Source organism: Taudactylus pleione, unplaced genomic scaffold (genome assembly GCF_031769625.1).
Source record: "Taudactylus pleione unplaced genomic scaffold, aTauple2 ptg000066l, whole genome shotgun sequence".
Lineage (NCBI taxonomy): Eukaryota > Metazoa > Chordata > Amphibia > Anura > Myobatrachidae > Taudactylus > Taudactylus pleione.
Window position 1 is genome coordinate 33,339,452 of NW_028284468.1, and position 26,316 is coordinate 33,365,767.

The following is a 26,316-nucleotide window of genomic DNA, read 5'->3' on the forward strand; positions in this document are numbered from 1 at the left end:
CCGCATTCAGCCGCCCTTTGTTCCACCTGTGGCGCCTTGGGATTTGGCTTTGGTCCTGAGGGCTCTCCAAGGACCGCCGTTTGAACCACTGGGCTCAGTGGATCTTAAATGGCTAACAGCTAAGACTGTTTTCCTTCTGGCCATAGCTTCGGCCAGACGTGTTTCTGATTATGGGGTTCTTTCTTGTAAACCCCCTTTCTTGATTTTTCATGGGAACAGGGCAGTGCTCCGCACTCGGCCCGAGTTTCTGCCCAAAGTTGTTTCCCAGTTTCATGTTAACGAGGAAATCGTTGTTCCGGCCTTTAACTCACCGGGTCTTTCCGTGGGTGAGGCCTCTTTGGATGTTGTGCGGGCCTTAAGGACTTATGTTGACCGCACTTCTTCGTTTAGGAAGTCGGACGCTTTGTTTGTCCTCTATGGCTTCCGTAAAAAGGGTTGGCCTGCTTCAAAGCAAACTTTGGCAGCCTGGATCCGTATGGCTATTTCTGAAGCTTATCTTCATGAAGGCCTGCCGGTTCCTCCTTCTGTGAAGGCTCATTCCACTAGGTCTGTGGGTCCTTCGTGGGCAGCTCGACGTGGTGCCTCTGCAGTCCAGATCTGCAAGGCTGCTACGTGGTCTTCTGTCCATACCTTCGTGAGGTATTACAGGTTTGACACCTTCGCCTCTCAGGATGCTTCCTTCGGGCGGCGGATTCTCCTTTCTGCACAGGAGCGTCCCCACCCTTAAAGGATACTGCTTTGGGACATCCCCAAGGTATCCTGTGGATACCCTATGGACCCTGAAGTAGAAAATATGAGATATGGTAAGAACTTACCCTTGTTATCTCTATTTCTACGAAGTCCATAGGGTTCCACAGGACTCCCGCCCTGTCGCACCTGTGCTGCAGATGGGCTTTGCTCTGGTCACCGGTTTTCCGTCTCCCTCTGGTGAGAATGTGATTCTTGTATGTGTCCAGATCTTTTTTCTCTCTCTTCCTTCTCCTCCTCCGGCCTATGGCTTGATAACTAACTGTGGTGCCTTGGCTCGGGGGCGGGGTATAGGAGGGGGACCCTAGTGCATCCTGGGAGGCTGAAAAGCTTAACTCTGACGTCACACCTATACCCCAAGGTATCCTGTGGAACCCTATGGACTTCGTAGAAATAGAGATAACAAGGGTAAGTTCTTACCATATCTCATATTTTCTCCACCTGACCATGACCTCCTATGCCTGCGGCATTGCGTCTGTGAGCGCAACCACTTTTACTTGACACTCCCATAACATGCCCACTGAACGGACCATGTTTGCCTGCATTTGCAGTCACTGCCCAGGAACGCCCGTCACTTTTTCACAACATTTTTATACCATCTGTCTCAATAGCAAGAGCGCCTTTGTGCGTACACACTAGCGCACTGCTGAACGCAGATTCTCGATGTTTGGGAATCTGCGCAGATGCCAGAACCAGTCTGCGAGGCCGCATGCAAACTGGCAGCAGACTGTCACTGATTGACAGTCTGCTGCCGTTTGGGTGCGGGGAGGGCACGGCGATGCCCTCCACTTCCTGAAACTGAGGTGTGTCGCCGACGCTGCGGGGGAAGGAAGAAGCCAGGATATCTGTCGGCTGACGGAGATTTCCTGGCCTCTTCCTCTAAACTGCGCCAGCCAGCTGCGGGATCCCATGGGTCACCACAGCCGGCGATGGTACGCAGATTAACCGATGCTGCGTTGAACAATGCAGCTCGGTTAAGTAATGCACAGGTGGCGTGATGCCTCCTGTGCATTATCATATCTGCAAATTGCAAAGCTGCCTGAGTGCATACATCATATCTATAGCCTGAGTGCAGCTTTGCAATCAGGCCCACTGTGTGTACAGCATGAATTTTTCTAAATGTTTAGTGTTGGTATAAAATAGGGGTGAGCGGGTTCGGATTTCTGAAATGCGAACCCCCCCCCCCCGAACTCCCCCGACCCGAGGCCGATCCGAGTCAGGCTCGACTTTTCTCGCCTGACTCGGATCTGAAATCGAGGCAAAACGTCATCATCCCGCCTTCCAGGTCTCTCGGGTTTTGGATTCTATATAAGGTACCCGCGTCGGCGCCATTTTCTCACTCGGCTGTGGACAGTGAAGAGGGAGGGCTGGCTGGGCTATGTAGTGTAGTGTAGTGCAGTGCAGTGTAGTGTTGTGCTGTGCTGCGCTGTGCTGCTGTTGTCCATAGGGGCTGTATCCATTCCTCCAAAGTCCATAGGGGCTGGCTGTGTTTTGCTGTGCTGCTGTTGTCCATAGGGGCTGTGGGTCTCATTCAGACCCGCTTGCGAGCGCAGGACGCTCGCAGCGGGTTGATGGTACCCAAATGCACATTCGCACGACGGAGGGAGCTCCGTCGTGCGCATGCGCGAGACCCGGCGAGCGACGGGGTAGCCGTCGCTCGGGGTCTCGCACCAAAGGAGGCGTGCTGTCGATGGTGAGTGACAGCACGCCCCCTTTGGTGGGCATGCTGGGGGCGTGGCTGCCAGACGGAGGCGTTCCCATGGGAACGCCTACCATCTGGGTCCGGCCCCACTAACATCACTAGTGATGTCAGTGGGAGTGATTTTGGCTCTGATAGAGCCAAAATCACTCCAGGGCTTGCAGCAGCGAGACCCTACTGCAGGATCTCGTCGCAAGCCCGATGGTCTAGACCATCGCGACCATCATCATGGACGCTCGCATAAGCTGTGGGTGGTAACCCACAGCTATGCGAGCGTCCAAGAGGCCGCTCCAAGTTTAGGTAGGAGGGCCCTGACTCAGAGCGAGCGCTCTTGTCAGAGCGTCCGGCTCTGAATCAGGCCCAGTGTCCACTCCTACAAAGTCCATAGAGGCTGTCTGGACTGTGTTGTGCAGTCAGTTGACTGCAGTCAGTTGCAGTCAGACATAGGGGCTGTGTCCACTCCAAAGTCCTGTGCAGTGTCCCAGTCCTAAAGGGGTGCTGTAGTGTTGTCCAGGGGGTGCTCTGTCCATCAGAGGTGCTCCCCCCAAGTGCAAAAAAATAAATATATTTTTATGTGTTTGTGAATCGTGTGCGCAGTAGCCGCACGTGCATCAACAAAGTAGCGCAAAGCGTGCGCCTGTGTAATAAGTAAAGGGCCGGCTGGCTTGACTGTTAAAGGGTGCTGTAACCCCCAAAGTGCACTCCAAACAAAATAAAAAAATATTTTCTGTGTTTGTGAATTGTGTGCACTGTGGCTGCACGTGCATCAACAGAGGAGCAGCGCCAAGCGTGCCCCTGTGTCCCATAAGTAAAGGGCCAATTGGCTTGACCGTTAAAGGGTGCTGTAACCTCCAAAGTGCACTCCAAACAAAATAAAAAAAATATTTTCTGTGTTTGTGAATTGTGTGGGCTGTAGCTGCACCTGCATCCTCAAAGCAGCAGCGACAAGCGTGCGTCTGTCTGTTAAAGGGTGGTGTAACCCCCAAAGTGCACTCCAACAAAAATAAAACATTTTCTTCTGTGTTTGTGAATTGTCTGCACTGTACGTGCATCCTCAAAGCAGCAGCGACAAGCATGCCTCCTGTCTGTTAAACGGTGGTGTAACCCTCAAAGTGCGCTCCACAAAGAATAAAAAATTCATCTTTTTTTTTTCTGTCTTTGTGAATTGTGTGAGCTATAGCCGCACCTGCATCCTCAAAGCAGCAGCGACAAGCGTGCGTCTGTCTGTTAAAGGGTGGTGTAACCCCCAAAGTGGGCTCCAACCAAAATAAAATAATCTTTTTTTCTGGGTTTGTGTGTGAAATGTATGCGCAGTAGCCGCACCTGCATCCTCAAAGCAGCAGCGCCAAGCGTGCGTCTGTCTGTTAAAGGGTGGTGTAACCCCCAAAGTGCACTCCCAACAAAAATAAAACATTTTCTTCTGTGTTTGTGAATTGCCTGCACTGTACGTGCATCCTCAAAGCAGCAGCGACAAGCGTGCGTCTGTCTGTTAAAGGGTGGTGTAACCCTCAAAGTGTGCTCCACAAAAAATAAAAAATTCTTCTTTTTTTTCTGTCTTAGTGAATTGTGTGCACTGTAGCTGCACGTGCATCAACAAAGGAGCAGCGCCAAGCGTGCGCCTGTGTCCCATAAGTAAAGAGCCGGCTGTCTCATTTCTTAAAGGGTGGTGTAACCCACAAAGTGCACTACTCTCCAGCAAAAATAAAAAAATATTTTCTGTGTTTGTGTGCGCCTTAGCCGCATGTATATATCAATATATATATAAATGGAGGACCAAACTTTCTCCGATAAAAATAAAATAGGGAAAGATCAAGAACCACTTCCTCCTAGTGTTGAAGCTGCTGCCACTAGTCATGACATAGACGATAACATGCCATCAACGTCGTCTGCCAAGGCCCATGCCCAATGTCATAGTAGAGGGCACATACAATCCCAAATGACAAAGTTCAGGAAAATGACCTTAAAAAAAACATTTAAATCATCTGAGGAGAAACGTAAACTTGCCAATATGCCATTTACGACACGGAGTGGCAAGGAACGGCTAAGGTCTTTCCCTATGTTCATGACTAGTGGTTCAGCTTCACATGACGATGGAAGCCCTCCTCCTGCTAAAAAAATTAATTAAGCTGGCAAAAGCACAGCGAAGAACTGTGCGTTCTAAGAAGATATCACAAATCCCCAAGGAGAGTCCAAGTGTGGTGGCGGTTGCGATGCCTGACCTTCCCAGCACTGGACGGGAAGAGGTGGCTCTTTCCACCATTTGCACGCCCCCTGGAAGTGCTGAATGGAGCACCCACAGCCCACTTGCTGATATGCAAATTGAAGATGTCACTGTTGAAGCACAACAGGATGAGGATACTGGTGTAGCTGGCACTGAGGAGGAAGTTGGCGAGGAGGATTCTGATGGTGATGTGGTTTGTTTAAATCAGGCTCCGGGGGAGACAGTTGTTGTCCGTGGGATGAAAAAGCCCATCACGGTCATGCCTGGGCAGAAGACCAAACATTCCACCTCTTTGGTCTGGCAATATTTCTATCCAATTCCGGACAACAACTGTCTTGCCATATGTACCATATGTAAAGGTGAAATAAGTAGGGGTAGGGACGTTAACCACCTAGGAACATCCTCCCTTATACTGCACCTGCAGCAGTTCATAAAAAGTTACTGTCAAGTTCAGAAACTTTGTCTAAGACCTTAAGCAGTCCAGGGACACCTAAATCCCATTGTCCTGTTGTATCCAAGCGCCTGCAAACCACACCGTCAACTCCATTCTCGTCAATTTCTTCCTTAGTCAGGATTGGAAGTAGTCCTGCAGGCCATGTCACTGGCATGACTGACTCTCCTATCTGGGATTCCTCCGGAGGATCCTGCATTGCTACGCCTACTACTGCTGCCGCTGCTGCTGTTGCTGCTGCTGGGAGTCGTTCATCATCCCAGAGAGGAAGTAGGAACACCACTACTTTTACTAAACAATTGACCCTCCAACAGTCCTTAGCGAGGAGGATGAAGTACGATAGCAGTCATCCTGAAGCAAAACGTATAACTGAGGCCTTGAATGCTATGTTGGTGTTAGACGTGCGTCCGGTATCCGCCATTAGTGCAGTGGGATTTAGACAATTGATGGAGGTAGTGAGTCCCCGGTTCCAAATCCCGTCTAGATTCCACTTCACTAGGCAGGCGATACCGAGACTGTACAGAAACGTCAGAAAAAGTGTCCTCAGTGTCCTGAAAAATGCGGTTGTACCCAATGTCCACTTAACCACGGACATGTGGACAAGTGGAACAGGGCAGACTAAGGACTATATGACTGTGACAGCCCACTGGGTAGATGTATCACCTTACGCAGCAACAGCAGCAGCGTCACCAGTAGCAGCATCTCAGAAACGCCAGCTCGTTCCAAGGCAGGCTACGCTGTGTATCACCGGTTTCAGTAAGAGGCACACCGCCGACAGCCTCTTAGGGAAATCATCGCCCAAGGCTTACCCCACTTAGACTCTCCTGGGGATTTGTGATATCTGACAACGCCACCAATATTGTGCGGGCATTACATCTGGGCAAATTCCATGTTTTGCTCACACAATAAACTTGGTGGTGCAGTATTTTCTGAAAAGCGACAGGGGCATGCAGGAGACGCTTTGGGTGGCCCGAAAAATTTCTGCCCACTTTCGCCATTCAGCGACTGCGTGCCGAAGACTGGAGCACCAGCAAACACTCGAACCTGCCCCGCCATCACCTGAAGCAAGAGGTTGTGACGCGGTGGAACTCAACCCTCTATATGCTTCAGAGGATGGAGGAGCAGCAAAAGGCCATTCAAGCCTATACATCCACCTATGACATAGGCAAAGGAGGGGGTATGCACCTGACTCAAACGCAGTGGAGAATGATTTCCGTGTTGTGCAAGGTTCTCCAGCCCTTCCAACTTGCCACACGTGAAGTCAGTTCAGACACTGCCAGCTTGAGTCAGGTCATTCCCCTCATCAGGCTTTTGCAGAAGCAGCTGGAGAAAGTGAAGGAGGAGCTAAGACGGAGCAATTCCGCTCGGCATGTGGGACTTGTGGATGAAGCCCTTCATTCGCTTTGCCAGGATTCCAGGGTGGTCAGTCTGTTGAAATCAGACCACTACATTTTGGCCACCATGCTCGATCCTAGGTTTAAAGCCTATGTGGTGTCTCTCTTTCCAGCCAACACAAGCCTGCAGAGGTGCAAAGACCTGCTGGTGAAAACACTGTCAGCTGAAGCGGAACGTGACACGTCAACAGCTTCTTCTTCATTTTCTCCCGCAACTGGGGCTGCCAGGAAATAACTTAGGTATCCTAAGCAACCCGCTGGCGGTGATGCAGGGCAGGCAGGACCAAGTTTGGACATCTGGTCCGGACTGAAGGACCTGGCAACAATTTCTGACATGTCTACTGTCCATGCATATGATACTGTCACCTTTGACAGAATGGTGGAGGATTACATCGGTGACAGCATCCAAGTAGGCATGTCAGACAGTCCGTACCTGTACTGGCAGGAAAAAGAGGCAATTTGGAGGCCCATGTACAAACTGGCTCTATTTTACCTGAGTTGCCCCACCTCCAGTGTGTACTCCGAAAGAGTGTTTAGTGCAGCCGGGAACCTTGTCAGCGAAAGGCGTAGGAGGTTGCTTCCACAACATGTGGAGAAGATGATGTTCATAAAAATGAATTATCAACTCTTCCAGGGAGACCAGCCTCCAGAATGTACAGAGGGACCTGTGGTGGTGGATTCCAGCGGGGACTAATTAATACTCTGTGAGGATGAGGATGTACACAACACTGAAGAGGGTGAGGAATCGGTGGATGAGGAGGATGAGGATGACATCTTGCCTCCGTAGAGCCAGTTTGTGCAGGGACAGATTAATTGCCAGCTTGTTTTGTGGGGGCCCAAAGGGACCAATCATTTCAGCCACAGTCGTGTGGCAGACCATGGCACTGAAATTATTGGTTTGTTAAAGTGTGCATGTTCTGTTTATACAACATAAGGGTGGGTGTGAGGGCCCAAGGACAATTCCATCTTGCACCTCTTTTTTTTCTTTGCATTATGTACTGTTTGGGGCCTAGCTTTTCAAACTGCCATCCTGTCTGCCACTGCAGTGTCACTCCTAGATGGGCCACATGTTTGTGCTGCCCACTCGTGTCGCTTAGCAAAGTCATCCAGCTACCTCGGTGCAACCTTTTGGACATAAAAATACTATTGTGAGGTGTTCAGAATAGACTGGAAATGAGGGGAAATTAAGGTTATTGAGGTTAATAATAGCATAGGAACAGAAAAACCCACAAATTCTGTGATTTTAGCTGTTTTCATGCTTTTTTAAAAAAAAATACAGATCCAAAACCCAGAACCCAAAACATGGAAGGGTGGTTTTGGCAAAACCAATCCAGATCCAAAACACGAAGAAAGATCCAGATCCAAAACCAAAACACAAAACACGAAAAGTGGCCGGTGCACACCACTAGTATAAAATTTTATACTAAGTGAGTGATCCAAAATGCTTTGCATCTAGCAAGCTACTATAATGGGGGTTATCCGGGTAGGATGATCTTGCTTGTGCACTCCATAGAGGTGTGAGCAATAACTGGCAAGGGGCCTGATTCAGAGGTGGACGCAAATTAAGTCAGCACTGTGTCTTCGGTCCCAGTGGATTTGAGAAGATATGCAAATGCTGCATGAGCCGTCCTATGTAATAAGACGCCCACCTCCAGTTTCTGAGATCCGCTGCATGCGTCCAAAGATGCAGCATCAAACAAATATTGTGAACATTGGTCGCATCATCAGACCTCTGAGTAACCCTATGGTTGCTCAGAATGTCTGTCGCAAGTAATACGCTGGGGCCAGATGCACTGCGTAAGAACTGTTGTAACACACCTGCGCTTTAGTCCCCAACACCCTGTTACCTCCTCCACACGGTCACTGTCTGTCAATCAACGTGCATCATAATCCGCATTACAGCCGGCAGCGCAACACCATCGCGGCACATGCACAGTGCTGCTCAGACGCATGCGCAGTAATCACATAACAGAAAAGAGACGAATCCAGCACAGGACTATAGGTAACCATAATGAACCAACTTATTGTGCGATTAATCACTTTTTACTCAATGTAAAAACATATAGATAGCGGTGCTCCTTGGAATCAAGAATACAAAGTACTTATAGACTTACAAAAAAATTTAGCTAGAGCTAAAAAAAGAAGAAATTCCTTTTTTGGGGCAGTCATTAAATGTAAGAAAATGCAGTAACCAAAACATCTGCCCATTGCGAAAAAATCTACACTGCTTCCAGTGAATCAGTCCCACAGTCACATACTACATGAGGAACCTTACACTTAATTTTATCTGTCACTAAGGACCTGATTCAGAGGAGGACACACTGTGCATACGTCCCGATGGTTACTGCTGGGGGACGTAGAATGAATTTGAACGCAGAGAGAGACAATTACCCTCGGCATTCCTGGGTGCGGCATTCCTGGGTGCTAGCAGGGGTTGGCTAACTAGACGAGGGCATGTTGCGGCCAGCGAGTGTGACTTTTTTCGTAGTTGCACTGGCACCGACAACCATGTTCCGGTGCCAGTGCACCCATGGGGCTGCTCCAAAGTCCGATGGTGCGACTGATGTGCTTCCGATGTTGCAACTTACTACACAAAGCTGCAGATTTGACTCAGCATCTATGTATAAATCCCCTCAGCTGCAGCGTAGTATAAAGACACAGTCAAGCTTCGTTAAAAGTCGCAGGCCCTAAGTGGTGTTAATATATCATTAATTAGTTAGTTTCTTAAATCAGGACATATATCAAGTGTTGAACAGTTTCCATCTGCTTATGACAGTTGTTACAAGAGTAGTCATTTTATGGCAGATTTACATTTGATATAGCAGGATATTACAGTGGAAATGCATAATTACATTGTAACCTGTAATAAATTGATAGAACATATAGGAGGCAATTTAAATTTGGATACAATGTGCAGTTCCGTAACAGCAAATTGAGACCAGTAGCATCACAAGATTTCCTTGCACCCCATAGCGATACACAGATGATAATGTGGAGCCTACTGTAATGGGCGATTATGTGCACAGCAAACGCAGGATTTCTGGAGGGGGGTTTCCAAATGTTTAATTTTAGAGCGATTGTTGCCAACCTATGGAGGATGCTTAATTAGCATGTAACAAGCTATAGTCTGCCCCAAACATAGTGTAGTTTATGTAATACAGTACTTCAGACATATGCAGGGAATCGGTATGACATACCGCAGGGCTTACCGACGCCGGAAAGCAGAAAGCTGAAAATCTCGACTAAGGTAAGTTCTAACCCAAACTCTCTCCTCTCCCCCCCTAACCTTAACCCTCCCATAGGGGTGCCTAACCCTAACCTCCCCCCTAGTGCCTAACCCTCCCCCCAGGGGTGCCTAAACCTAACCCCCCCTCCCCGCACCCTAAACCGACCCCTCCCGGGGGGTGCCTAAACCTAACCTCCCCCCGGGGGTGCCTATCCATAACCCCTCTTCCCCTAGCCTAACCCTAACCCTCCCAGGGGGGTACCTAACCCTGTCTCCCCGGGAGTCCCTAAACCTAAACCCCCTCCCCTCCCATGAGTAAGAGGTCCCGACGCCCGGCTTTCCTTTGTTCGGTATGCCAGGCGTCGTGATTTCGGCATGTGGATAATGGTAGGCATCAGTATTTCGACGCCTATCGTTAATCCCATTCTGGGATTTCACAATCGGGAAGACGGAGGTCGGTATTTCGACCGCCGTCTTCCTGACTACATCCCATGTGCAGGCCCAATGATCATGGTAAGCCACTTATCCTATTCTCTCTCGGATGATTGAGCACTCAGGGCCTGATTCTGACCCGGTTGCAAGCGCTGTGCGCTCGCAACTGGGTCGATGGTGGGCCAGTGCGCATGCGTGAGACCCGGATAGCGACGGGCAATCCGTCGTTCCAGGTCTTGTACCAAAGGGGGCGTGCTGTCGATGTTGAGTGACAGCACGCCCCATTTGGTGGGCGGGCTGGGGGAGTGGCTGCCCAAACGGAGGCGTTCCCATGTGAACGCCTCCGTTTGGGAGCGGCCCCACTGACATCACGAGTGATGTCAGTGGGAGAGATTTCGGCTCTGTTAGAGCCGAAATCTCTCTGGGGCTTGCAGCAACGAGACCCTATTACAAGGGTCTCGTCGCAAGCCCGATGGTCGCGATGGTCTTGACCATCGCAACCATCTTCCTGGCTGTGGGTGGTCACCCACAGCTATGCAAGTGGCCAGGAGGCCGCTCTTAAAAACAAGAGGGACGGCCCTGATTCAGAGCGAGCGCTCTGTTAGAGCGTCCGGCTCTGAATCAGGCCCTCAGATCCATAGACACACACAGCAGACTTGGTAGGAAAATCTGCTGTAACTGGGCATGTGCAGCAGCTCCATTCTGCCCTTTATACTGCATGTAGTGGCCCCTGGCCAGGCTGAGGAAGCGGGGTTTCTGGGCAACTGGAACCCTCCCCTTCCCCCTGCGTTTGCATATGGGACAGCCCCTTACCGAATACATCATCTGATAAGGGGTAAACAAAGTTCAAATCAAGGTGCTTTTATTTTAATACTTGATTTTATGAATGGGAAAATACCTGAAAAGTTGAATGTCTGGAGAATACTTAAATTGGCTTCTTTGAATTTGAGTTATAAAGTATGTTTCTTACTGTATTCTTATTTTACCATTAAAGGTAATGATTTCTCAGTCATGGATTTACACAGTTTACCAGAGAGCTATCTGCAGTTATTACACAGTGATGTGGACCAATCATCTGATCTGGATATAAAAGGTCAGTAGCACATTAGATAACTACAAACAAATCTATGAAGCGCTGTTTGTCAAATACATACATTTATTAAAATACAAAATACATAAAAACAGGTGGGTGCAAGGGGAGATGTGCAAAAAGTATCTATTTTATGTTTCTTAACTTTTAAAGGAGTGATGTCCAGGTAGGAAAACAAGAAAGGTGGGAGGAACGTATCGGGTTGTTATTAGAGGGATAAAAGGGGAGCAGGAAGGAATAAGTTGGGGACTTACCAAGCCTGCAGATAAATTAGTCTAGGAAGTGAGGGAGCTGCAAAACAAAATGCTCAGTCCATGCAGGTAATAAATTATAACAAGGGTTATATGACTGTGCACTCACATCTGAATATGAACAAGTCTCAAGCATATAAAAATTTATTAATCAAATAAACCATAGAAAGCAATAACAACTATAATAAATTGAATTAATAAGAATATAGGGGGTCATTCAGACCCGGTCGTTAGCGGCGATGCGCTGGGACCGGGTTGATGGCCCCCCATAGAGCATGCACATGACGGCGCCGGCGCCGTCGTGCGCATGCGTGAGACCCACTACGACCGACAGCGCCGGTCGTAGCGGGTCTCGATCCAAAGGGGGCGAGCTGTCGATGTTGATTGACAGCTCGCCCCGTTTGGAAGGCGGGCCGGGGGGGTGGCAGCCCAAACGGAGGGAGGCCCCACTGACATCACTAGTGATGTCAGTGGAGAGCTTCCGGCTCTGACAGAGCCAGAAGCTCTCCGGGGCTTACGACAAGTGAGACCCTACCCTAGGGTCTCGTCGTAAGCCCCGATGGTCGGGATGGTCTCTAACCATCGCGACCATCACCCGAGCGGTCGTTAGAGCTGTGGGTGTTAACCCACAGCCTAACGACCGCAACAGAGGCGGGCGGTCAGGATGCAAGTGGCCGCCCAGTTTCTGAGCAACCGCTTGCATCCTCCGTCCGCCTCTGAATGAGGTCCATAATCACAGGTGTGAGTGATGTAATCATACATTCTTAATTCTATCGCCCAATCAGAGTTATCTATGCTTCTTACAAAGGTCCCAGGGGCACTAAAAATTGTTGATCTCAGTATTTTACTAAACTGGTGCACTGTCTTCACAACTATTGAGACCTTTCAGGTTCCTTCTGCTCTTGTAAACTCAAGAGATTCCTTTATGCTCCTTTACCTACGGCGGAGGTGAGGAACCTTTTTTCTGCCAAGGGCCATTTGGATATTTGTAACATCAGTCGGGGGCCATACCAGCCGCTGTGCCGACGAAACTACTGTGTTGACACATTGTGTACCCAGCTTAAGGGACACACACACACACAGGATGACAGGTGCTCCAGCCTAAATCCCTATCCCCCAAATTTACCTTACTACAATGGAAGGGTGGGGGGGTTCGATAGTGAATGGGACCAGGCTAAGAGCAGCCATACAATGGGACCACTTAGGTGAGACAACCCATACTAGCGTCCCACTGCATCCCTATCTTACGCATTGTGCATACCAGCATGCAGTGTTAGTGACTGGTACGCCCCAGCCGGTCACACATATGATGGAAGCTTCTCTACGCTGCTATACAGCCTGCACAGCGCCGCTGCCCCTCACCGCAGGCACAGGGCTGCGCTCTTACCACCGCGGCATTGTCATCGCTACTGTCCGTCTTCATTCTCTTTGGGGCACGGCCACCCTTAGTCCCGTAATAAGATGACCCTCCACCCACAATCTTCAGAGATCCGCCGGGACTGAGGCCCTGATTCAGAGCCGGACGCTCTGACAGAGCGATCGCTCTGAATCAAGGCCGTCCTTCTAGCCCGTCGCTATCCGGGTCTCGCGCATGCGCACGATGGAGCCGTCTCCATCATGCGCATGCGCACTGGGCCAACATCGACCCGCTTGCGAGCGCTCAGCGCTCGCGAGCAGGTCTGAATCAGGCCCTGAGAGCTCTGTAACATGGCGCTGGGGCTAAACCTGAGCTGCCCCGCCCACTTGTCGCCATGTGATAGGCTTGGCGGGGTGTCACTTCTGCCGCTCCCATGCTCAATGGACCGCAGTCAACGCCACTCACGCCGCTAAACAAGCCATTGGTTGTAGAGGGGGAGTGGGTGTTCTGCACTCAGACCACCCCACAAGTTCCTATGTCTGCCACTGAGGAGGACGCCCACTGCGCTGTCACTGCTGCCACTGAACGGGAGACAGCCACAGCCAGCCGGCCTGATGAAATTATCTTGCGGGCCGTATCCGACCCGTGGGCCGGAGGTTCCCCATCCCTGATTTATGGAGTCTCGTAACCCCTGGCAAGAGCCAGCATGCACTCTCTCTCACACTGGGAGCCGGCTTCTGTGCCATCAGAGCCCACAACTGTCACATCAGGAACCTCCTGAGCCACAATGCTCCCTGATGCTCCCCAGGAGCTGGCTTCTATAACAACAAAATCTGCAATTGCTGGGTGGTCAGAGGGCAGGCTCTATATTGAGGTGACAGCCGGCACTCCACACTATGGAGAGTGCAGGTGGAGACCGCACTTCACAAGACTCAGGCTGGTTTCACCCCCAAAACATAATTTTGCAGATCAACTCTCACCAACGACTACTAGACCATGTAGGTCAGTTATCAAGTGGTCCTCAATGCTATCTTCTGTCCAGTGAGTATTATATTCTCACTTATACATGGCAAATGCTTTAATATATGATAGGAGTGGAGGAACTAAACTAATTAGTAAGCACCAGTATATCAGATTCTGTATTTGTTGTGGGCACAGAACAGGGACCCGTGGGCAGGACTGGTATGAACTGGAGTAAATGAAACTGGAAGCACGAATGACACTTCTCCTCATAAGCTTTGCTCACATGATACAGAACAGGAAGGAGAGCAGAATAATTACTAGGCAGGGGAACTGGTGTGCTTTCTGCCTTAAGCAGTAGCACAACTGAAGCCTAGAACACTAGTAAAGAATGATGCTTGATGTGGAAGTGTCCAGAACACTGTGGAATAATCCAGACATACAAGACTCATTAAGAATATGCACTCTCTGCAGGTGAAGTTTGGAGTAGATTGCAGGGAGCCTGTAGTCAGAGAGAGGTACTGCAGGATGGTATTTAGCAGACTTGTAGTGTGAGCTGTATACAGGAATATACAGTCTGCAAGTGGGACTGTACGATGACTTAGCAGACAATGGTAAAACGTACATGCAGGAATATACTGGTAGAGACTGCACACAATAAATAGTACAAATAAAGCGTTTTGTATGTTCAGGCGCTCAAAATGGCGTATCGCTCTTGTAACAGGAGCGGCTATAGGTACAGGAGGTAACCACCCTCAATAATACATATTGTTCAAAAGTGTTGTAGTACCACAGCGCTCAACCTATAATATATACTTTCACTTATGTTAAATGAATTAATGCGATCAATGTCTCGTCATGCAGTAGTATACTTTATTAACATTTTGATATGAGGTTAAAATGTTGAACCTTGTAATTATTATAGGTTTACTGTATTACAGTGCATGTTTCCTATTACCAGCCGGCTTCTAGTTGTTTAAATGAATCAGCACATGGCAGGACAAATATAATGTGCCAGACGTAAAACAGAGGGAGTGTGTGTTTGGATTAGTGTGAAAGATAAAGACAGTTGTGAATAGTGGTGAGGGTAAGAGGGGATGTTGGGGGAGATGCAGATGAACACGGAAATGTCCAGGTATAACTGAAAATTTATATGATAATTAGTTGATCCAGTTTCCCCTGTTGAGTAACCGTTCAATGGTTATACTTGTCCTGTTAATCCTCCGGTGGTAAAGTAGTAGTCACTGTGTATTAGGGAGCTTCCTGTTATAGTCATCTGCCTAGTCCCTTAGACGTTGAACGGCACTGTGTCTTTTAATGGTGCTGTGTCAGGCTGCCTAGACCTGTCGCTACTTACCCTTCCTCGCCGGACGGGCTGTTAGTCTCTTTGTACAGGGGTCTACGGCGGATCCTCGCTGACGCTGTACTGATGGTTTGTCGCTGTGTCTTCCTGCACTGCCTCCGTGTACTGAGTTCACAGATGGTACCCCAGATCTGCGGCGGATCTCGGCTGAAGCTGCATTCGCGGCTTGTCTCGGCTGTTTAATCCTACACCGCCTCCGTGCGCCTCTGTACTGTGTGTGCCGGGTTCGCAGATAGTGTCCCAGGGAGAGCAAAGTTTACGTTTGTGGTGCTGATTATAGATGTAACGTGGCCCAACGCGCTTCGGCTTTGTATAGCCTTTTTTAAGGTGTTTAGTCTGCTGCTGTCACGATCTTCTGTAAGTACTTCCTAGATTAATTATTTCCATTTTTTCATTGGATTTTCTGTAAGGTGGGTGTGGTCTGGATTGATTGAAGCTGCTGTTTAGCATGAGGATAAGTGGTGAGGGTAACACATTATGGATAAGGGGGTAAAGTGGTATTGTGACTGATGTCAACTTTTCTAAGTTAGTAGGATATATATGGGGGGTATTTGGAACATTTATTGTGAGTGATTTATATGGAAACAGTTTGTTATTCAGTATAGGTTATTAAATTGAGGATCAGTGTTTATTTTTAAAATGAAATAATGTATTTGTTATTGTATCTAATATCTCTTGTTTGCTAAATGTTGCATGCAAGAGTATTCTATACATTGTATCATAAAATGTTTGTTAACATTGTACCCAGATGTCTCTGTCTTTACTGACAGGTAGGTGTTTAAATATGTTTCTGTCACGTCTGTAGCTGACGTTTGGGACGTTGTGGGTCTTAGTTGTGGGAGGAAGCGGAGTCGGGGGGTCTGGATATATGTTCTCCTCATCCACAGAGCTTGGGTTTTGGCGAGACCTGGGCGAAGATGCGGAGTCTAACCCACAGGATGGTGTTCGCCAGTGACACCTCCAAGCGGGATTTGGGCTTAGCTGCACCCAGTGAGCAGGTCGCGGTCCTTTGACCAGGTACCCAAGCCCCGTGGGAATAGAGACACAGATAACCGTGGCCCTGAGAGAGAAATGCCTAGAGTGAGGCACTAAATAGTATCACCAATAATGAGGTTAGGATGTAGTGTAAATGCTTGGCACGGAAATCACTAGGAAGGTTAGATACACAGGTAGAGATGTAACTCACGGTTGCACGAAGGGTCACCAGAGACGTTTGGGCACACAGGTGGAGATGGTAATACACTGCTGCATGGAAAATCACCAGAGACGGGAGGCACACAGTTAGAGATGGTAATACACTGCTGCACGGAAATTCACCAGAGACCGGAGGCACACAGGTAGAGATGGTAATACACTGCTGCTGCTGACGAGATAGATCAGGAACCTGCACCGGGAACTCAACTAAAGCACTAGGAGACAACCGTTGTTCAGGCAACTTCCTATACCCTGTGGGGTCAAAATATACCCTGTGATAGGTGCACAGCATCAGCTGACCACTCACCTATCCAGGGACGAAGATACTGTCACATGGGCCGACTGTCATGGCGGCGCCCATGTCAGGAACCGCGATCCCCGACACCGGACCACCCGCAGACCACTGCATGCAGGGAGAATACTCAGCTTCTCCCCCGCCGCCGTGCCAGCCGCTCAACCGCCCGGGATGTCAGAGGAAGCCGGCGGGACGGTAAGAGAGAGCCGATCCCCGTCTGAGCCCTGACAGTACCCCCCCTTTCAGGGTGGGCACCGAACACCCAACAGGCTTATCCGGAAATCTCCTCTGGAAGTTCCGAAATTAATCGCGGAGCGTGAACATTGGAGGATTTTATCCAAGCTCTTTCCTCGGGCCCATAGCCTTTCCAATCGATGAGATATTGGAGAGTATTAAATCTGTGCCGAGAGTCTAGAATCTTTTCCACCTCGAATTCAGTACCTTGCAAAGTCTTTACTTGAGGCAGCTTGGGGGAAGAATTTTGAAAACGGTTAAGCACCAGAGGTCGTAGAAGAGAAATGTGGAAAGTGTTTGAAATCTTTATTTGGGGAGGAAGTTCCAATTTATAGACAACTGGGTTAATCACCTTGAGGATACGATACGGGCCAATAAAACGTGGAGCGAATTTCATAGACGGTACTCTTAATCGAATATTCCTAGAGGATAACCAAACCCTCCCCATCTCTCAGCAATGGAACAGCCAAACGTTTCCTGCAGCAAATTTTTTATAATTTCTTGGGGATTGTTTTAAGGAATTGTGAATCTTACTCCAAAGGACCGAGAAAGACTGGATATCCTTGTTTACTGCTGGAACGTCCATTGGTGGGAGATCCTGGAAATCCGGGATTCGAGGATGTCTCCCAAAAACCGTAAAGAAAGGAGTGGACTTAGAGGAAGAGTGGTACTTATAATTGTGAGAAAATTCTGCCCAAGGTAGGAGATCCACCCAATCATCCTGGGAGGATGACACAAAGAGCCTAATAAAGGTCTCCAGCTCTTGATTGACTCTTTCTGTTTGACCATTCGTCTGTGGGTGGTAGGCCGAAGAAAACTTTAGTTTAATTCCACATGTGTTGCACAGGGCCCTCCAGAATTTGGCCACGAATTGAACACCTCAGTCAGATACAATTTCTTTTGGAAGACCGTGCAACCTGAAGATATCACGAATAAAAATTTTAGCCAATTGGGGAGCTAATGGAAGACCAACTAGTGGAACAAAATGCGCCATTTTAGAAAAGCGGTCCACGACCACCCATATCGTGTTATGTCCCCTGCAGCGAGGTAGTTCAGAAATAAAGTCCATCGAAATATGGGTCCATGGAGCAACTGGAATTGGTAAGGGGCGTAGAGGACCAACCACCTTCCTACGAGGCGTCTTATGTTGAGCGCATTTAACAGAAGATAGGACAAACTCTCTGACATCCTCCTTCATAGTGGGTCACCAGTAGGACTGAAGTAGAAGTTGATAAGTTTTGGTGATTCCGGTGTGGCTCGCAAACAGGGACGCATGAGCCCAAGTCAATAATTTTTTACGTAAATTAGAGGCCACAAAATTTTTTCCAGGTGGCGGAGATAATACTTGAGTAGGAGTGAAGACAATTGGGTCAAAAATGGGGCGAACCTGCGAGTAATCCTCCTCCTCCAATTTGGTCATAAAAAAGCGGGATAATGCGTCGGTCTTCTTGTTTAATACACCTGGGCGAAACTGAAGTTTTAAGTTAAACCTGGGAAAAAAAGTGACCAACGAGCTTGTCTGGCGTTCAGCCGATGTGCAGTTTACAGATAGATCAAATTTTTATGGTCTGTGATAATCGTGACTGGGAATTTAGCCCCTTCAAGGAGATAAAGCCATTCCTCTAGTGCTAATCGTATAGCTAGAAGTTCTTGGTCGCCGATAATGTAGTTCTTCTCTGCGGGAGAGAACTTACGGGAGAAGAACCCACAGGGATGAGTTTTCCCATCTTCGGCGATTTGAGACAATACCGCCCCTACTCCAACAGAGGATGCGTCCACCTCTACTGTGAATGGCTTGTCCAGTTGAGGCTGGCAGAGGATTGGGGCCTCAACATTTGAAAGGCTTGGACTGCTGGAACAGGCCAATTGGATGGGTTAGCTCCCTTTGTCGTAAAGGAGGTGATGGGTGATACCAATGTGGAAAAGTGAGGAATGAACCTCCTGTAATAGTTTGCGAATCCTAAAAACTGCTGAGTGGCTTTTAATGAAGTAGGTAAAGGCCACTCAGAGATGGCTTTTAATTTGTCAGGGTCCATTTGAAGAATCTTCCCGGAGATTATAGGTCCCAGAAAAGGTACCGCTGTTTGATCAAAAATACATTTAGATAGTTTTCCAAAGAGGCAATGATCACGAAGGCGGGACAATACCTCCCATACATGACGATGATGACTCTGCAAATCCTCAGAAAAAAAGCAAAATATCATCGATATAAATTACAACTAATTTATAGAGAATGTCCTGGAAGATCTCATTGATTTTGCCTTGAAATATAGCAGGTGCATTGCAAAGACCGAATGGCATTACTAGATACTCGAAGCGCCCGCCTCTGGTATTAAACGTGGTCTTCCACTCATCTCCAGCCTTTATTCAAATTAAATTATAAGCACCACGCAGATCTAACTTGGTGAAAATCTGAGCCCCTCGGACCTTGTCAAAAAGTTTGGAAATTAGAGATAAGGGGTACCGGTTCTTTATGGTGATTTTATTTAAGCCCCGGTAGTCTATGCAGGGACGGAGCCCTCCATCCTTTTTCCCTACTAAAAAGAACCCGGCCCCGGCAGGATAGGAGGATGGTCGGATGAACCCTTTAGTAAGATTTTCTTTTATGTATTCTGCCATGGCAGCGGTCTCTGGAACGGACAAGGGGTAAACACGGCCACGTGGAGGAATCTTCCCGGGAAGCAAATCAATGGTACAATCCCATGGTCGATGCGGAGGAAGTTTATCCGCCGCTTGCTCACAGAACACATCAGCAAAGTCTTGATAGACCTCGGGTAAATATGACTGAGAGGGATTTTTAGAAATCTCAAAACAGGAGGATTCCCCAGCCGTGTTAGTAACCATTGTTTGGTTACGTATGGGACTTACCTTAGTCAAACACCCCTGAAAACATTTTGAACTCCAGGATAGGATTTGCATATTTTCCCGGTCAAAAACAGGGTTGTGTTTTTTTTAACCAGGGCAAACCTAATACCAACTCGTAGGAGGATTCGGGCAACACAAAAAACTCCAGCATTTCCTGGTGCAGACATCCAATTTTGATAGATACAGGATGGGAGAGAAAAGAAATAGATGCCCCCAAAATGATTTTACCATCTAAACTGGAGAGTAACAATTTATTAAGTAGGGAAACGACTGGGATACCTAGAGTTTGGATTAACTTTTCCGAAATAAAGTTTCCTGTGGCTCCGGAATCAATTAAGGCTTTGTTCCTTCTTGTCCTGGACTTATGGGAAAGTGACACTTGTAGAAGACTATCTGATATTTGGGACGACTTAAGGATGACCCCCAACTGAATGCTCCCTACTTCAGTCAGGGTCTCGCATTTCCCGCAAGCAGAGGACAATTCTTCAATATGTGGTTAGGTGCAGTGCAGTAGATACATAATTTGTTTTGGAAACGTCTATTACGTTCCGCAGGAGTGAGTTTGGATCTATTGACTTGCATCGGTTCCTCCTCACTAATTGATGAGGGCAATGGCTGACTTGTAGAAGGAGAATGGGCTGGAAAAAGTTTACCTCTTCCTCTACTAACCCACCGTTCCTGGTGACGAAGGTCAATTTTGATGCAGAGGGAGATGACATCAGCGAAGGACTCTGGCAAATCTCTGGAGGCCAGTTTGTCCTTCATCCTCTCAGAAAGTCCATGAAGGAAGGACGCCTTAAGGGCCTCCTCATTCCACTTTAATTCCGATGCCAGGGTCTGAAACTGGACCACATACTGACCTATGGATCGGGTTCCCTGACGTACCCGAAGTAGATCTGCAGACGCTGAAGCAGAGCGACCAGGTTCATCGAAAATTCTTTTGAATGCTAAAACGAATTCTTCATAGGTGGACACAATGGGGTCCGCCCGCTCCCATAGAGGGGAGACCCAGTCTAATGCAGCCCCAGTTAGCAGTGAGATCACATATGCCACTTTAGCCCTAGAAGTGGGGAAGTTCTGGGGAAGGCATTCAAATTGGATCTCGCACTGGTTTATAAATCCTCGGCACCGTCTGGGGTTGCCATCAAACCTCTCTGGGGTCGCTAGCAGAAGGCGGAGTTTGGGGGTCGGAGCCCCCGGCGGTAGAACCAGAGGAGGGGGAGTAGGAGCTGCAGCTGGAGGAGCCGGGAGAATAGAGGCCAGCGTGGTTTGAATAGAAACTAGCTGTCTCGAGAGTTCCTGTAAGTACTGAGCCACTTGCTGTTGGGCCGCCTCTTGGTTGTTCATCTGCGAGGTCAACTCTTGAAGGGACCCAGTTCCTTGGGACCCCACGGCCTCCATTGGGCCTGAACAAACTGTCACGTCTGTAGCTGACGTATGGGACGTTGTGGGTCTTAGTTGTGGGAGGAAGCGGAGTCGGGGGCCTGGATATATGTTCTCCTCATCCACAGAGCTTGGGTGTTGGCGAGACCTGGGCGAAGGTGCGGAGTCTAACCCACAGGATGGTGTTCGCCAGAGACACCTCCAAGCGGGATTTGGGCTTAGCTGCACCCCGTGAGCAGGTCCTTGGTCCTTTGACCAGGCCCTGTGGGAATAGAGACCGTGGCCCTGAGAGAGAAATGCCTAGAGTGAGGCACTAAATAGTATCACCAATAATGAGGTTAGGATGCTTGACACAGAGATCACTAGGAAGGTTAGATACACAGGTAGAGATGTAACTCACGGTTGCACGGAGGGTCACCAAAGACGTTTGGGCACACAGATGGAGATGGTAATACACTGCTGCATGGAAAATCACCACAGATGGGAGGCACACAGGTAGAGATGGTAATACACTGCTGCACGGAAAATCACCAGAGACGGGAGGCACGCAGGTAGAGATGGTAATACACTGCTGCACAGAAAATCACCAGAGATGGGAAGCACACAGGTAGAGATGGTAATACACTGCTGCACGGAAATTCACCAGAGACCGGAGGCACACAGGTAGAGATGGTAATACACTGCTGCTGCTGACGAGATAGATCAGGAACCTGGACCGGGAACTCAACTAAAGCACTAGGAGACAACCGTTGTTCAGGCAACTTCCTATAACCTGTGGGGTCGAAATATACCCAGGGGAACCCTGTGATAGGTGCACAGCATCAGCTGACCACTCACCTATCCAGGGACGAAGATACTGTCACATGGGCCAACTGTCATGGCGGCGCCCATGTCAGGAACCGCGATCCCCAACACTGAACCACCCGCAGACCACTGCATGCGGGGAGAATACTCAACTTCTCCCCCGCCGCCGTGTCAGCCGTTCAACCGCCCGGGATGTCAGAGGAAGCCAGCGGGACGGTAAGAGAGAGCCGATCCCCGTCTGAGCCCTGACAGTTTCATATGTGGCAAGAATATTAGATTTTCAGACTGGCCTTTGTTTATTATGATAACAAGTGATGTAAGTGAAAGTTTAAAGTATGTTTTGTATTTCCAGGTCTATGTTGAGACCATCAGGTATAAGTGTGTCTAATGTCATTATCCATTTAATTTCTGCTTATTTATTCTTCTGTTCTGATCTCCTCCTCTCCAACTGGATTCTAGTTTTTCAATTGCTGTGAATGTGAGCTTGCTTGGATCTTGGTTATGTTGTTGTTTGAAATGCTGTGAGACACTGTGCATCTCAAACCCATTCATAATATTTCTTCTGTGTTCTCCAATCCTTTGACTTAGTTGTCTAGTCATCTTGCCTACATACTCTTTTCCACAAGGGCATTCTAATAAATAGATAATGCCTTTTATGTCACATGTCATTAATTGTTGAATCTGAAAGGTCTGTTGTGTTACATTAGAAGAGAATGATGTGGTAGGTTGGTTGCTTTATTTCCCATGGTCAGACAATATTATATTTTCTAGTTTGATATGATTGCGTACTAGTTATTTTTTAATGTCCGGAGCTTTTTTGAAGTCTATTGAGGGTCTTGATGAGAGAATGTTTTTAAGTGTTTTATCTTTCAATAGTATGTTCCAATGTTTATTTAGGATTTTTTTTATACTCTTTGAAGCTGTGTTGTATTCTGTTATGAAATAAACCGATTTGTTATTCTTGTTGGTCTTGTTCTTACACTTGTATTGCAAAAGTGTTTCTCTTTGTTCAGAACTTCTTTATAGGCAGTCTCTATAAGTTCCTCTTTATATTTCTTTTCCAGGAGTTGTTTTCTAAGTGATTCTGATTGTTGTTTGAAATTGTCTACAGTTGTACAGTTCCTTCTAATATGGGTAAACTGGTCCTTTGGAATACTTTCGAGCCACTGTGGGTGGTCCACATTTTTGTAATGAGTTTTTGGTTGTATCTCTCCTTCCTGTATATGTATTTCAAGGTCCAAAAACTGGACTGCTGTTTTGCTATAATGCATGGTGAATTGTTGGATTCTTTTATTGTTGATAATTTGAATGATTACATCTTTCAGGGTTTGATCACTTCCTTCCCAGACGAACAGGACGTCATCGATATAGCATCTCCAGAGGACCAAGTTCGCCCCGAAGTCATTGTTGTTCCAAACCTCCTCATGTTCCCAATGGCTCATGAAGACGTTGGCGTAACTCAGGGCGAACTTGGTCCCCATCGCTGTGCCTTGTTGTTGCAAGTAGAAGGTGTTCTCAAACCATACATAGTTGTGGTTGAGAATAAATTTTATGGCTTGCAGCAGAAATTCAGTTTATCTTGGTTTCATGTTCTTGTCTTGATCTAAATAATATTTGATGCTACTAATTCCTTGTGTATGGTCAATAACTGTATACAGTGAAGTGACATCACAAGTCACCAGCCATCTGTTGTTATTCCAAGTTACTGCATTCAGTGCTTGTTTTGTTTGAGTTGTGTCTATCAGATGTGATGGTTGTTGGACAACATATTTTTGCAGAAATAGTCTATGTACTGTGAAAGATTGGCTGTAATGGAGTCTATTCCTGAGATAATTGGTCACCCAGGTGGGTTTTTATTGTTCTTGTTTTTTGGGGTTCTGCACCACAGACCCAGACCAAGTGATAGGGACCAACAGTATCAGAGACGCCATGACGCGGCCTTGAGGCTTAGCCATATTTTTGCAAATATATGCAACTGAGATCTCTGAATTATCTACCACCATTAACTTTTACACTCACCAGAAAGCATACCAGTTGCATTGATGAAACCAGAATCTGTGACGGTGCTGACACTGGGGGTTCCCAGGGCAGCTGGAGAGGTGGCAATGAGAGCTGGAGAGGTGACCAAGGGAGCATCGACCACACTGTCACCTGAACAGGAAGACACAGAGGCAGAATCTTGCAAACCAACAACGTTCGTGTCATTAAAAGTACCAACTGTCTGAGGAGTCGCGACGGCAGCTGTAGCAAAAGAAACAGCAGGAGCAGCATGCGGAGCCGAGAGGGAGAGTCCGCAAATACTATTTAACTGTTGAACAAGGGGCACCAACAGCACCCGCACCCACACCAATCTTCTGCGGGCGCAGATGAGGACACCCCAGCTGAACCTGCACGCCCCGACTGCTGTGACAGCAGGGGTGTAAGAGCACCCTCCACTGACACAAGCAGCCCAGCAATATCCCCAGTGGAGCACATTACCTTTATTGGTATTCTGTCCAGCTGCAATAACACCTCCAAGCGTGGAGGGGTCAGCAGCAACTGCCATGGGGGAACCCATGGCAGTATGCAAGCTCTGCATTATGGGTGTTATATTACTGGCCACCTGGCTACTCCCCCCCAGACTGGGAAGATGGGTGCTGGCTCCTCCCCCTGGCCTTAGAAGATGGCCGCTGGCAACGCGCCCCCCCCCCTCCCTCACGATGGAGTGAGCCGGCACCATGACAAGCTCCCAGCTAACTCTCTGATGTGGCCGCTTCCTCTTACTTGAACCCCGGCCGCTCATAGTCCCGGAGCGGGATGCAGCAGAGGAATGGGCGCTGGTGTGGCTGGGACTAGATTGAGCCATCCGCAACTCCACAGGGGCCTGACAGAAGTCACGTATGCCTCCCTGGATTGCCGTGAGGACAGGCATGGTTGCACTATAGGGACAGCAGGATTTGGGGGCAGTGGTAGAACAGGGGTAGGGACCAGCTCCACCCCAGCAGAATCAGCCAGGTGGGCGGGGACAGAGCGGGCACATCGGGGACGAGTCATGAAGCAAAGGCAGCTAGAAGAGAGAGAGGAGAAGAGACAGCAGAGGAAAATAACTAAAGCTCACAGAAAAAAGAATAAGTAGACAGAAAGGTAGGATGAGGGAAAAGAACAATGTCAAGAACAGAGTGACTGGAGAAAAACAAAAAGTAGAAATACCAAAAGACCAGAGCTCTACAGTCTGCGACTGTACAGCTTGCAGATCAAATTCAAAGAGGCAATATAACATTACAGCCCTACCCACACTCCTACTAACCACTCCCCCTTAACAAAAAACACTCACCAATCCCTGACATTATGCCACTGCCATTATCACCAAACTTCCACTACCCACATTTTATTAACTTCATCCATTTCTGCCTAGGAGCAGGGCCGGCTCCATGGTTCTGTTCACCCTGTGCCGGACCCTGAGAGCATAGGCAAACGCAGGGGGGGTTTCCGTCTGCCTGGAAACCCCCCTCCTCAGCACACACCATGACCACAATAGAAAGAGTAATATAATAGAATGTTACTAGTGCTGCATGTTCTTCTCAGTATCACTAATGAAATGATTAGCACCACCTGTGGATCTTTTAAAATGTGTCAGCTAGTAAAAAATATACATGTGCACCAACTAGGACATGTGGAAAACATGCACTGTTAGGGGTACACTGCTATAGACCATCAATAGGGTTATTAATACTGTATAATAATACACTATCCAGTGCATAAGGAGACCAATATGTACATATATATGTCCAGGGCAGTGCTAGGTTCTTTGCCTCTCCCCCAGACTCCCGGACTTGCTCCAATGCTCTAGAATGATGCCCACATCTGAAGAAAAACATTCATCTCAGACAGGATGGACCTACTGCCGCATCTAATGGCTTATTGTGATCCCTGGTCCTGTATATGCTGGAATTATGCAACACAATATACTTTGTATGATGCATATTAAAGCTGGATAAGTGCTAATTCTGCCCTCTTCATGGACTGGCCACACTCACTCTAAAATCAAGCATTTGGAAACCCCCCTCTAGAAATCCTGCATTTGCCACTGGAGAGAGCGCCCTAATATCGTGTGCGGGCGAATTTGGGAGCGTGGCCTAATTACCATAGGCCACACCCCCTGTGTGACGTTAATTGGAGGCGTGCCCGCATGGCACGCCTTCAAATAACGTCAGGCTGGAGGTAAAGCCCAGCACTCCGTCACTGGCTGGGCTTCCCCCAGCCCTGTCCTGTCAGTGAATGGTTGCGCGCGCGGCATCCATTCACTCTCCGGGGGTCCGGCATCGCCGCACAGCTGCGGCGGTGGGGTTCCCCAGCCTCCCGATTTGACCA

The 26,316-nt window shown here is 48.2% G+C and overlaps 1 protein-coding gene across 1 annotated transcript in view; it reads left to right on the forward strand.

Annotated features, from left to right (window-relative positions):
- The first annotated feature begins 11,052 nt into the window (after nucleotides 1-11,052).
- Nucleotides 11,053-26,316, forward strand: part of CIITA (class II major histocompatibility complex transactivator) — a 121,516-nt gene continuing 106,252 nt past the window's right edge. The window contains exons 1-2 of the mRNA XM_088466838.1: nucleotides 11,053-11,263; nucleotides 16,240-16,245. Of these exons, the coding sequence (XP_088322964.1) occupies nucleotides 11,053-11,263; nucleotides 16,240-16,245 (217 nt within the window). The remainder of the gene's footprint in view (nucleotides 11,264-16,239; nucleotides 16,246-26,316) is intronic.